The sequence below is a fragment of the Grus americana genome, chromosome 3, assembly GCF_028858705.1.
Source record: "Grus americana isolate bGruAme1 chromosome 3, bGruAme1.mat, whole genome shotgun sequence".
Lineage (NCBI taxonomy): Eukaryota > Metazoa > Chordata > Aves > Gruiformes > Gruidae > Grus > Grus americana.
This window is the reverse complement of record NC_072854.1, coordinates 115,182,871-115,195,560: the sequence shown is the minus strand read 5'-3', so window position 1 is coordinate 115,195,560 and position 12,690 is coordinate 115,182,871. Positions and strand designations below refer to the sequence as shown.

Sequence of the window (12,690 nt, the reverse complement as noted above, 5' to 3'; positions counted from 1 at the left end):
AAGAAACACTCATAACCTGGAGCAAGCTTTTAATATTTAATTTATTTTAATTTATTTTCTCAAAAATGTTAGCATAAAAGGGTTCATTTGCCAATCACTGTTTGATCTGGCTTGTCTATATCAATGTCTACAGGTAATCACAGCATCAGGAAGCATTCAGTAGTTTATTCCTTTTGATCAAGTTCTTTCCATTGGCTTTCTTCCTCCTTTTCCATGCAAAAGGAAGGCCTTCTGTAGGGTTTCTCTGTGCTTGTGTTATTTTGGAATAGCTGTTCCTGAGTGAGTCTGTGGCACATACTGCAAAATAGAAGTTCCTTCTTCAGGGTTAACTTAATCAATTTTGAAAGAGTCTTCTGTTTTTAAAAATAGAAAATTACTGTGTCACCAAAGTAACTGAGATCTTTCCTAGTGGAAACATCATTTGGTAAACTGAAACTCTTTATTTTCTATAGTTTCTTTTGTTAGCGTTGCCTGTCTTCCTCTAAGTCCAGCCCACAAGACTTAGCCTTTCACTTCCGTAAGAGTTGGTCTGTCCAAAGACTGAGGACAACAGGGTGATTCCCAGGTTGCCTTTTGTATTTCAGTACAAATAAAGAAAGAAACAAATAAAGAACCAAATAGGTGAGAGAAATGTGGGAGATAATGCTGATGTAGCACTTACCGTTTGTCAGGGATGAGTAGACCATCCAGCTGAAGTACAGGCTTGTTGCTTTTAAAATCCTCACCTTTTTTGGCCTCCAGTGTGCCCCCTCTTCATAATGCACACTAAGTTAATGAGTCAGAGAGGAAAAGGGGATTTTGGTTGACCCTCAAAAGTCTGAATTTGTGTTTTCTTCAAGTTCTGCTGGGGTACAACGATGCACCTCTTTTTCCCAGGTCAATTATCTTACCCTCTGCAATTGTCAGGTCAGCTTTCTTCAAGGGAAGGGCTACTTCTGTGCTACTTGCTCAGTGTGCTTGTATCTGTGTTCTGAGTCCTCACTGATTCTTCTTGCTAGCCTTTGTGCATCCATCTTCCAAGTGCTGTGCAGAAGTGATTATATGGGCAGCTTCAACCTGGAGCATCAAAATTGGGGTAATGTTGGAGGGACCTTTTATTGGCCCTTGCCAGTTGATTGAACAATGTGTTAAGGAATGTGAAGTGCTAAGTGGATTGCTTTGTATGACTAACATTTTTGCTGTCAAAGCAGCCAAGTGCGAGCACCTTTGAAAACTCTGAGCATGAGACCTAAACTACAAAGGGCAACAGAGTGTTTCAAGGAATCGGAATGTTTCAGGTTGGAAGGGACTTCAGAAGATCTTTACTGCAACTGCCATCTCAAAGCCAGTTCAGCTGTGAGGTCAGGCCAAGCTGTTCAGGGCTTTATCCAGTTGGGCCTTGAAAACCTCCAAGGACGGAGAGTACCAAGCCCCTCTGGGCAGCCTGCTGCAGTACTTGATTGTCCTCAGTGAAAAAGGTTTTCCTTGTGTTCAGTCAGAATGTTTCATTTCAATTTATAAACACTGTTCCCTGTCTGCCCACCCTGTCCACCCCTGTGAGGAACCTGGCATTATTGTCTGGAAAACTTTCTCATAGGGTTTAATAATGTTCAAAGTAATTGTTTTCCATTGTTTGCTCATGAATCACTACTTGTACTCTGTTTAATTTTAGATAAATCCAGGACAGATCTGGAACAAGTACCTAAGGTATGGTTCCTGTGCACTCTAAGGTTTTATAATGATTTCTCACATGTAGTCTTGAATATATGAATGTACTTTCTTCTTTTGTAGAAATTTTGTTCAAGCTGATTACTTCAGCTGATTCTCAAGAGGATCTGCAGTGCTCAGAATTTAAAAAGAACAATCTACTTTTTCTTTTTGTTTTTTGGGGGTTTTTTTTGTTGTTGTTGTTTTGGTCTTGATTTTTCTTTTACTTAAAGTAGAATACAAATGCCATTACTTTTTCATCTTTAATAGTTGAAACCTCAGAGCTGGGCAAAATTAGCCACTCTGTCTTCTAGGAGGAAAGGGAAGCTGAAGAGTTTGGTAGAAGCTTGAATATTGCATATCGTACAACTTAGCATTAGGTTTAACTCCTTTCATCCTTGAGCAAAGCCCTCTTGCATATATGCTTGCAGCATATATGATGTGGGTTTTTAGTGACAGGTTGACAAGACGCAACTCCAGATTCCATTTCAGTCTGAATAATTTTTTCTAGTACATTAAGAAGTCAGAGTGTTAATATGGGTCAGCATCTCTGTGCCAGTCGTGTAGACTGTTACTTGAATAGCTGTCACTGCAATGTTTAAAATCCCGGAAACAAGAATATTTGAGTGTGGTGTGATGCTATGTTGAACCTTGTAAAATTACACTTCATAAATACAGGGAAAAGGGTACTACTGTCTGCGTGGAAGCTCAAGGTTTGTACCAGTTTTGTCAAGTAAAAATAATGTTATCAGAGAGAATTTTAGATTAATAGCACTCTGAGATGCGTAGTTAATGTTACATGATACTGACTCTTTCTGTGACCAGCGCGTTTGCTGCGTTGTGCTAAAGGAGATCAGCTTGAGGCTTTGTTCCCTCCCAAGCAACACTTGCTGCACCCTGGCAGCTGGCTGGATCCTCAGTCTGGTAGAAGTTATGGCCCCAGAAATGAGCAGATCAGCAGTAGGATGCCCCTGCTATTGAAGAACATTTGCTCCGGTCCTTTGGAGGACCCACCTGCAGTTTAATGCTGCCTACGTTTTCACACTCAGGATGTTTAGATCATCTCGGGTGCTTGATAACATATGTAATTTTGGAGCTGTGCCTTCCACTTTGAGGAAGATAAGACTTTGTCAGCTTTTAAGGTGTAAAGTAAACGGGTTGTAAAGTCTGGAATGAATTTGTTTGCCTGGATAAAGGAAAATTTGAGTTTTGAAAATCAACAATGTCCCTGTTAGCTTCATGAGAGAGGAGTTATGTTTAACTGGGGAGGAAAATGCAGGGGCGAGGGAGGTGCATTTATTTCTTTTGTTTTTCTGTTTCAGATTTTTATGAAACCAGATTTTGCCTTGGAAGATTCCTTAACATTTAATGCCGTTTTACCATGGTCTCATTTTAGTACTGCTGGTGGAAAAGGAAATCGTGACGCAGCTTCCTCCAAGTTACTTCAAGAAAAGGTACAACTTTGATAAAAGATGTCGTTATCCATCGCAGCTGTTACTACAAAGAAACTCCATTGCTGCTGTTCTGTACTGTTTGTTGAGACATCACTGTTGTGGGCTTTGTTCTATCTCATTTTACATCAGGCTGCAGATTGCTAGTAGACAATGCAGGAAGCATCTTATTGAAAGAGAATTTTTTTCCCCTGCTAAATAAATCTACCTATCAAATCTGGAAAAAAGAATCTGTATATGGTATAATAACTGGCTCTTTATGAAAACTTAGTGAAGCAGGTATATATTGAGAACTTCATAGATGTGGAGCCATTTGTTAGGGAGGAAGAGTAATTCCACAAGAAGAGAAAGCTAAAGGTTGTACACTGTCTGTTAAGGCTATTGCTTTCTCACATCTCAGGAAAACTCCAGATTCAAGGCACGGTGGTTTCTGTGCTAGAAGAAATACTAAATCCTGAGGTTTTGTATGTCAGGAGCTTGGTCTTACCTTTTGTTGTCATGTCATCTGCACTGATCCATTTTTGCATTTCACAAAGGACTTGAGTGCATTGGAGAGCATGAAAGCAGAGCTGTTTCTTTCCTGTTGGAAACAGAAGTTTTTACTTGGTCTTTTTAATTATTTTTTTTGTTAGTTGTGTAGAAAATACCATAATCATTTTTATGGTACAAATACCCATAAAACGCCTATAGAAAACAGACTCCAAAATTATGTAGATTTTCTAACTTTAATTTTCCCTCCTGTTTAACCTACTAAAACTTCTGGGAACTAGGGGAGAAGAGAAAAAAAATTAGTGAGGTGCCTTAAGAAAAAATAACATGGGATATTCTGGAAGATATTTCCAAATTTCCAGGAGTTAGTCTTTCTGCTCTCCCTCCAGGTCAGGAGGAAGAGACAGGTTCTGCTGGAGGCTAACTTGATCTTTCATTGGGTTGTCCTCCACACCTAAAGTTGGAGGAGTAAGTCTTTGGAGTTTCTTGTGGCAGTTAATGTCTGAAGATGAAAAAGCAGCATCCGGCATATGCTTTAAACTCACAAAGTGTGCCTGGCAGCAGCAGGGTGGACACTCAACATGAACTTTGAGCGAAGGAGACCCAGAGCCCTGTCTGATGCAGGAAGTGAAAATAAAGCTTTGAATAGCCGTGAGACATGCTGCTTTGGAGAGGTGATACAAATCCCTAAACAGCGTTCTGTTGCCTCCAAAGCCACATGCCTGACAAATTATTACACTGCTTCATATTACTGAAATGGGCCCAGATTTTTTGTTTTACTTTTTAAAGTCTCTGAACTGCTTAAGGTTTATACTTATCACGTGTAAATAGGCACCCTGCTGCCATAATTATCCTTAGCTCCAGGCACCATTTTTCAACAGGATTTTGAAAACCCTGCCTTAAGCACACATGCTTGGGCTATTAGTGCTTTTGGACTGCTGCTGATTTACTTGAACAATTTCCCCTGATGTTTTTCTCTTTCTTACTTCCTTCCATGTCTTGCCCTACATTGGGATTGTAAGCTCTTTGAGGCAGGTACTATCATTTCGTTCTGTTTGTTCTACCTTGCTTAGCATAGTGAAGGGACCTGGGGCATCCGATTGGTACAATTGCATAAATAAATTATCATAATAACCCTTTCTCTGATCCCTGTGTCACAGTCTGTCTTAGCTTTTCTTGTGGGCTAGGTGTGTCACAGCTGTTTGGAGGATGTTTTTGATGAAACATATTACAAAAAAGATGGGTTTGCATATTGTATAAATCCTCAGCGTTAAATACATGCAGGATGAAAATAACTATAAGAAGGAAACATTCTCTGGCTGATTTTCTTTCCATCTCTGGATGGGCCTTTTGAAATTCAGCATGAAATTTAAGTGCTTGGCACCTCTTAGAACCAGGTCATCTGAGTATTAGAATTCAGATGAGCATCCTAATGCCTCAGTCCTTTGAGTTTGCATATTCAGCATAAGCCAGAACACAGAGCTTTTACAGCTCAAATAATCAGGCCAACCCAGTGGTCTGGTAACTGTTTGACATAGAGAATTTGAATTTCACGTTCTAAACGTGTAGGCATACTCTGTCTCTGGGAGTCCCACAGTGCCAGCGCACATGAAATACACTTAATAGGAACTCCAGCTGGTGGGCAAAAAACAACTGCAGCCAGACATATCCTGAGGATTTTCCTACAAAGAAGCTGCAGCCTTTTAAATGAACAGAGCCATTCCAAAGCCATGTTGTTGTCAAGTGTAGTTGGGCTGCATCTTTAGCAGCTTCAATGACCCAAGGTACATAGCCTAAGTTCTTACTTGCAAGCCAGTATCCAGAGCTGTCTCATGGTTAATGGCCATATTCTAACAGTGTGAACGGGCAACCGTGTGGTACAAAAGCTTGGGTATTTTAAAATTATTTGGTTTTTTACCTTGTAATTTTCAAGCAGGAGGCACCAAGTCAGCCTTCCCAAAGTGATTTTGAGCTCATTTAAAAACAAATGATCAAACCACAGTGGGTAGTTATTTGCTTGCTAATCTGACAAAAGGTTTTAATTTTTATTAGCAAAATTTCCTCATGATACAGTAAGACAAATACCCTGAAAGTGTATTTGCATGGTGATTAACTTGCAAAGTCATAACAACACTTCATTTTTCCTCCTCACTCCTCTTTCTAGCTGAGCCATTATCTGGACATTGTGGAAGTCAATATTGCTCATCAGATTTCTCTGCGCTCAGAAGCATTTTTTCATGCAATGACCTCTCAGCATGAGTTGCAGGACTACCTCAGGAAAACCTCCCAGGCTGTAAAATTACTTAGAGAGAAAATCTCCAAAATTGATAAAGTAATGTGTGAAGGATCACTTCGAGTTTTAAGACTATCACTCACCAGAAATAACTGTATAAAAGCGTACAATAAATTGAAGTTAATGGCTACTGTACACCAAACACAGCCCACAGTACAGTTGCTGCTATCCACTTCCGAGTTTGTTGGAGCTTTGGACTTAATAGCAACAACACAGGAGGTGTTACAGCAAGAGCTTCAAGGCATTCACAGTTTCCGGTAGGTAACCATCTAGGTAATTAATAAAATGCAAGCAGAGCTAGAATGTGTTGAGCACATTATGTTGGCTGAAGGGGTTTGTTGTTTTACCTTTGTTTGCTCATTCTTAGAGGGCATAGTACAAAAGGTAGAAAATGTAAGTGTGGCGTAAGCAGAGTGACTAATGCATGTATGTGCCAGAGATATTTTTTATTTTTTTTTAGGGAAGGATGAATTTTTAACATCTAGATGCTTTGTACTCCGTTCTTGTCTACAGGTGTTTTAGTGGTGCAGGGATGAGAGCCAAGTAGTGGCTGGACCTTTATCTTGGAGGGCTTGTAGCCCATAGCTGAGAGATGGTCTGCAATCCTCATTCATGCAGCACTCCAGAGATACAGTTCTTGCTACACAGCTCCACTCTAAAGCCCCTGTTGAGTGATTGACCTAGGCATGAGGTGTTACAGGAACATGCATGGACCATGTGTTGAGTAGGTCAGCTTCCAGCCTGTGCTTGTGCTGGAGGAAGCTTTGCAACCAAAAGCCAGTGCAAAGCTATCAAACCATGGCTCAAAGTGTGGTCTGAGGTTGACAACTGGTCAGATGTGACATGTTCAGCAGTGTCTGCTCTTGTGAAGAGCTGTATTTACAGTGACCAGGGAGCGCTTCCTCTTGCTCTATCTGACTGAGAAATCCAGTTCTGTGAGCTGCTGAAATCGGGAAGGGAAGAAACAGTGGGAAGGTGCTGCCCAAGCTGCTGTTGCTACTGTTTTTTCACCCATGTTTGCTGCAGTGATGGGAATTAGTGAGTCCAAGGTCCTGTGCTGGCTGCTTCTGTTAACAGTGGATGCTTAGAGCTTAACTTGGGAGATGCTGCTGCACTGGGCAAGGTCCTCTGTGGTATGCAAGAGTATTAATACAGTAGAATCCGTTTAGCTGATGTAAAATAAACCAACATAATGGTCGTCTAAAGGATAAAAGTGTTGTATGCAAAGCTGCCACTGTGGTATGATGCTAGCAGAAGTAGCATATGTTAAATCAGCTCTGAGACTTGCATCAGCCTGTTGAGGTGCTGTATACTTAGTTTTATAAGTTGATGCTGGGAGGGGAGGTTTTTCTGTTCAGAGGTTATGTGGTTCCTGCAACCTAGTGGTTCCCAGCTTGCATAATAAAAGCATGGTTGTTGCTCAGTAACTGTAACGTGAATGTTAAAAACGTTAGACAGTTACTACTCTTGTCCGTTTGTTCTGATGACCTCTTCTTCTAACAAAACTGGTTTGGAAAAAGACTCAAATTTTATGTAGACAAGATCTCAGAAAAAGTCTTTAAATATATATATATAAAAAAGTAAATACTTTTTTTTTTTTTGAAAGAGCTAATAAAGTATTGGGAGGAAAGCTGTTAGTCTTTTAGCTTAAATGGCCCATCTTCAGACACCTCAGTGCAATTTCTTTCCTCTTTACTGTTCCTACTCTCAACCACTTGATTATGGTGCACAGCCCTTGACTGAGTCACTTCTGTATTTACCTAGATGTTAGTGAGTGTACTTTACAACCCTGTGACAACATCAGTCAGAATTAGTTGTGTTTTGCAATCAAGTAACCTACGTGCTACGTCAGCAGGGAGTGCAATTCTGTTGTCATTGTGGTTGGTATATGTGATGTCCAAAGAATATGTCATTATTTTAAAATTACATTCAGATGTGGAACATATTTCCAGGTAAATAAATATTCATGTTGTCTGTAAAAAGCATTTTCTATGAATAATGCTTAGTTGGTTGCTTTGGTAGAGTTAAAAATAGTGATGTGAGTGATAAAAAGCGATTTAAATGCAACCTATATCATCACCCCCACCAGAGATGCAGATGCAGTTGAGAAGTCCAGCACAGTTGTTCCCATGTCTCAAAATGGCCTGTGTGTATAGTGTGTCTGGAGAAATAATGTGCAATGGAAAGATGGAGATCTTGATAAAACTTCAGTAGAATGTTATGTTTCTAAATATAAACAAAATTTTAAAAAATCTGAATTGATGCCATACACATGCTTGAGCTTTTTCCAAGAAATACCAAAGGGATGTTCTTGCTTTGTTGTGAGCAAGAATGCTGCAATTGTCAAGTGAGTTAAATACCTGATTTATTTGAAGAAGAGATTAACTTCTAAATCAGTGTCTCATTTTTCTAAGTAATTAGTGTATCTTTTTCCCCTAAATAATTTGTATCTTTTTTAAAAAAATAAAAACCCAAACTTGTTGCTTTAGCGTTGTACATGACAGCTTGTAGAACTTGCTTTTGAACAGGCAGCTATAAATTGAGTCATCCAACAGAATCACTCAATATAAAGCAGTAACAAAACTACTCAGATCATCCATACACAAAATTTTTTCTTATTGTCATGCTATATGCAGGAAAACATGTAATTATTTTTAGTTATAGCAAAAAATGAGAGCACCTTAATGGTGCTGTGAAGTAATAAATTGGTGTCTTTAGGTTAATATCTCCAGTGATTAAATTTATTAGTCATAACTATGATTATTGTTTGCTACTACTATAGGGTAGAATTAAAGTTGTAGAGCTCTTTAAGCTTTTCAGGTTCATCTTTTTAATTTTACAAAAAAAATAATACTTGCATGTTAACTAAATTACAAATCTGTACTGCCAGTTTTTACATTGCTTTCACAATCCCTGTTGGGGTGATGGAGATGCAATGTTGGGTTATTTTGCACAGGTATGCTGGGAAACCACACTTTTATACTTTTTTTTATACAGTAAAACACAGATACTTGGAAAAATAGTTCTCATCTGTGCATTTTAAAAGAATTTTTACCCTGAACTCATAATTTTACATAAGAGAATTGTAGTATTCAGTCATTGAAAGGACCTGATGTGTGGCTGATACCTCTGAAGAGAGATCATTGCCAAGGCATTTTGCTGGAGTATGAATTAAGGTTTGACTTATTCCTGCGTGTTTCAGGGTGGAGGGATTTTTTTTGTTGTCAGAGGCTAGAACATCTCAGGCGAAGTGGTGGCAGCAAATGCTGGGAACTCTTCTTGGACATTTCCATACTTGAGATTTAAGAGGGTAGGTTATGTTGTGTTTCAATGTAGTTAAGCACAGTTAAAGAAATAATTTACCAAAGAGCATCTTTGTGCTTACCTAAGTTGAGAGGCTTTGCGTTGTGGGTGCTAGTCCTGCAGTAGGTTCTGCAACTCCAGTCTTTACTTTGCAAATGATAATCTTAAATTTTGTCTGTTGAGTTTGTTTTAAAATATCCATGATGCAAGTGGCTTGGATGGTTTTCTAGAGGCCAGTTTTGCTTAAATACTCATTTGGTATGTGTCCACTCTGTCTGTTCCAGCCAATTCTTGACCAACAATTTCAAAAGCAGACACATCCCTGATCATTTTAAAATTAAAAAAATTAATCCACTCAACTCAGATCCAGCAAGATTTATTCAATTCAGGTCAGTGCTGGCCTTGTGGGCTTCTGCAGGGAGGAGCTACCCTGGTTGGCATCGTGCTTCCTCGCACCCTGGTGCTGACTTTGCCCTATGTGGGCTGTGAGGCCGGATCCTGCGGGCTTTGCACTGGTACAGCAATGCTCCTACTGGGGAGTCCTAAGATGTTTTTGTTGCTCTACGCAAGCTAGCGGTCTAGCTACACCAGCACTGAATTAAGGCCAGTGAGCCATGCAAGTTCATCTTCCCTATTTTGTATCCAGGTTTATCTAAAATATCACAGCTCCTATTAATTCTCATTGACAAAGTGTCTGTTTCTTTTTTCTTTTTTTTTAAGTCTGATTTTTACAGATACTTCGTGCTCTCTCAGCTGTCAGTAGAAGCTGGAAAAGCCTGGAGTGTTTGACATCTCTGAAATTCCCACTTTTAATTTTACTCTGCTAAAAGTTTCTCTAGCTACACAACTTTTAAAGACTGGTCAACATTTCTGATGTGAGAAATTCCCTTGTGGTTTTGTGTGACAACAGTCTGCAAAATATGGTTTAAAATCTGCAATACATGGAAAAAATATTTTTCATTTAGAGTAGCATGAAATTGGCAAATTTGAAAACTATTCTGCGTTCTCAGAAAGCCATCAGGTCATGTAAGCTATTACTGTATCTGTCATATGAATTAAATCTGTGATCACATTAAAAGCTCAAATGTTTGAAGTGGAAGAACTTGCAGACTGATGAGCTGACGGACTGGATGAGCAAAAGTAGTATTCCTTCTTTTTAAGACCTATATACTGACAAGCACTGAGTATTCTTGGTTCTGGTTTACTTCATTGGGAAGAGAGGTACTTGGCACCTTCCAAAAAAAGAAAAAGAAAAAGCCCTACATCCAATTTTTACTCTCCATCAATATTCAAGTCCATATGTTTTGCTGCAAGGTGATGGTGCCTCTGAAAAATGCATGGTTTCAGCTGCTCTAAGAAGTGAAAGATTTGAGCCCCCCATTAGGCCAGCGTTGATTGCATGGAAATTACCTACTGGGTGGTTATTTTCTTCAAACTGTGAACTAATGATTCATTTTCAGGTTGATTATGTAGCTCATATCTCAATGGCTGTTTTTCTTAGGCATCTTGGCTCACAGCTTTGTGAACTGGAAAAGCTGATAGATAAAATGATGATTGCAGAGTTTTCAACTTATGCTCGCAATGATTTAAATAGACCCCTAGAAGATGATTGCCAAATTCTAGAAGAGGTATGTCTGTTATTGAAATAAACTGTCTGATGAATATGTTTGCATCTCTAACATACTTAATTAGCACCAACTAATTCACTCAGGTCCTTAGTAGCAACATTATAATTTTATACTATTTCTCTTCTTGTCCAAACCCCACCCCCCTGCCTTTTTTTTTGGTGCTTGATAAAATTAAGTAATTGTAACTCAACTCATGGAACTGTGATCCAGTCTTACTTTATTTTTTCAAAATAATCAGTTCTCTTTTCTCTGATTAAATGTATACAGAGTTCACTTCATGAACCTCAACGTGTAAGTGGAAAAGAACATGGACTGTCCTATCTACTTGACTGTAAAAATTAAGTTTTGCAGTGAAAGCTGATAGTTGCATGTCGTTCTCATTCTGTCTCCCTATGCATTTATGGGTATTTATATCAAGCATGTGGTTGCCCTAAATACAGGCTTCATTTGCAGTATATATTCCTCATTCCTTTGAAGACTGTAAACTTATGAATATTAAGCTGTTGTGATTTGTTTTCTAGCCAGGAAATTTTTTTCTGGATTTTGCCTGTATTATTCTTCAGTAATTGCTAGACCCTATTAACTGTTTAGTCTTGTTTCATCCATGGGTTTCATGAAATACAGTGAATGGCAATAGCACTTAAATATTCCCATTTCTACCCTATAGTTTCTTCCCACATTTGTGCTGGAACATGATAGATTCTTACTTGTGCTGGTACAATTGTATTTAGTGTCATTCTTGTTCAGGGTAAGGAAATTCACTAATCTGTAGAAATATCCATATTTTTAAGCACAAGTGGATGAGCACAACTGAGGAACAGGCATGAAAGGGGCTGGGAGGAAGGGACTCTCTTAGCTGGTGTTGCCACAGGGAACTTTGTATATTTAAAGTATGGCATTGGTCTCAAGGCACTGGACTGAGCTGAATACTATTGACCATTGTTTCTTTTCCTCACCTTGATATTTTTAGTGTGTTTTTTATTTTCTTTTTTTTTTCTTGATAGGAGAGACTTGTATCACTAGTATTTGGACTTTTAAAACAAAGAAAGCTAAATTTTTATGAAATATATGGAGATGAAATGATTATCACTGCAAAGAACATCATTAAACAGGTAAGCCAAATACTTCTAACATATCTGACAAGGTTGCCTCAAGCCCTTAGAAATTATTTTTTAAGTAATTAAGAACAGTTCTGATGAAGTATTTGGTGGCCGATGGTCTCTCATTTAGAGCACCTGAGCTTGCAGACACTGAGGACTTCCTGAAGCACAGAGGTCTGTTTGCAGAAAAGACCTGGAAGGAGTAGGTAGCATAAGCAGATCACAGCTTTCTCTGTATAATTACCGTTGTTCTGAATACCCTGATTTTAGCTTAGTTTGTTTCTTTCTCTTAACAAAATGTTTTTCCCAAATAGTATAGTTGTGTCATAACACTCTGTTTAAAAAAAAAAACAAACCACAACCAAACCAAAACCCAAAAAAACCCCCACCAAACCCCCAAACCACACCAAAAAAGCGCTTCCCCCTGTCCCAACCCTCCAAAAACCAACCAAAACCCCCAAGTTCTTTGTGTAAATACATAAAAGAGAATCAAAAAAACTTGCCAGTTGAAACAGTAGAATTCCCAACAAATGCTACAGAAAACATTTCTTGCCTGAATGTTAGCACAGACTTAGCATAGGCACATGATAAAAGGTTGGAAAACATCCTTGCCTCTTTCTAAGAGAGCAAGGTGAAGTAATGAAGAAGGTAGAAGTAGTGTTGGCCTGTGAAAATTATTTAAAAAAATTAATTCTTGACCACATTACTTGCTGTTGTTTGCCATTTAGGGTAGTGTATCT

At 38.7% G+C, this 12,690-nt stretch overlaps 1 protein-coding gene across 5 annotated transcripts in view; it reads left to right on the top strand.

Moving 5' to 3' along the window:
• VPS54 (VPS54 subunit of GARP complex) overlaps window positions 1-12,690 on the top strand; it is a 53,445-nt gene that overhangs the window by 15,083 nt on the left and 25,672 nt on the right. For 4 of the 5 annotated variants that reach the window (XR_008576539.1, XR_008576538.1, XR_008576540.1 and 1 more), the window contains exons 6-10: window positions 1,652-1,686; window positions 3,009-3,140; window positions 5,791-6,176; window positions 10,724-10,850; window positions 11,855-11,962. Coding sequence is in view for 2 of the 5 variants with exons in the window: in XM_054821749.1 (XP_054677724.1) it covers window positions 1,652-1,686; window positions 3,009-3,140; window positions 5,791-6,176; window positions 10,724-10,850; window positions 11,855-11,962 (788 nt within the window). In the remaining 3 variants the exon portion in view is untranslated. The remainder of the gene's footprint in view (window positions 1-1,651; window positions 1,687-3,008; window positions 3,141-5,790; window positions 6,177-10,723; window positions 10,851-11,854; window positions 11,963-12,690) is intronic. The other variant, XM_054821750.1, reaches the window with a different exon arrangement.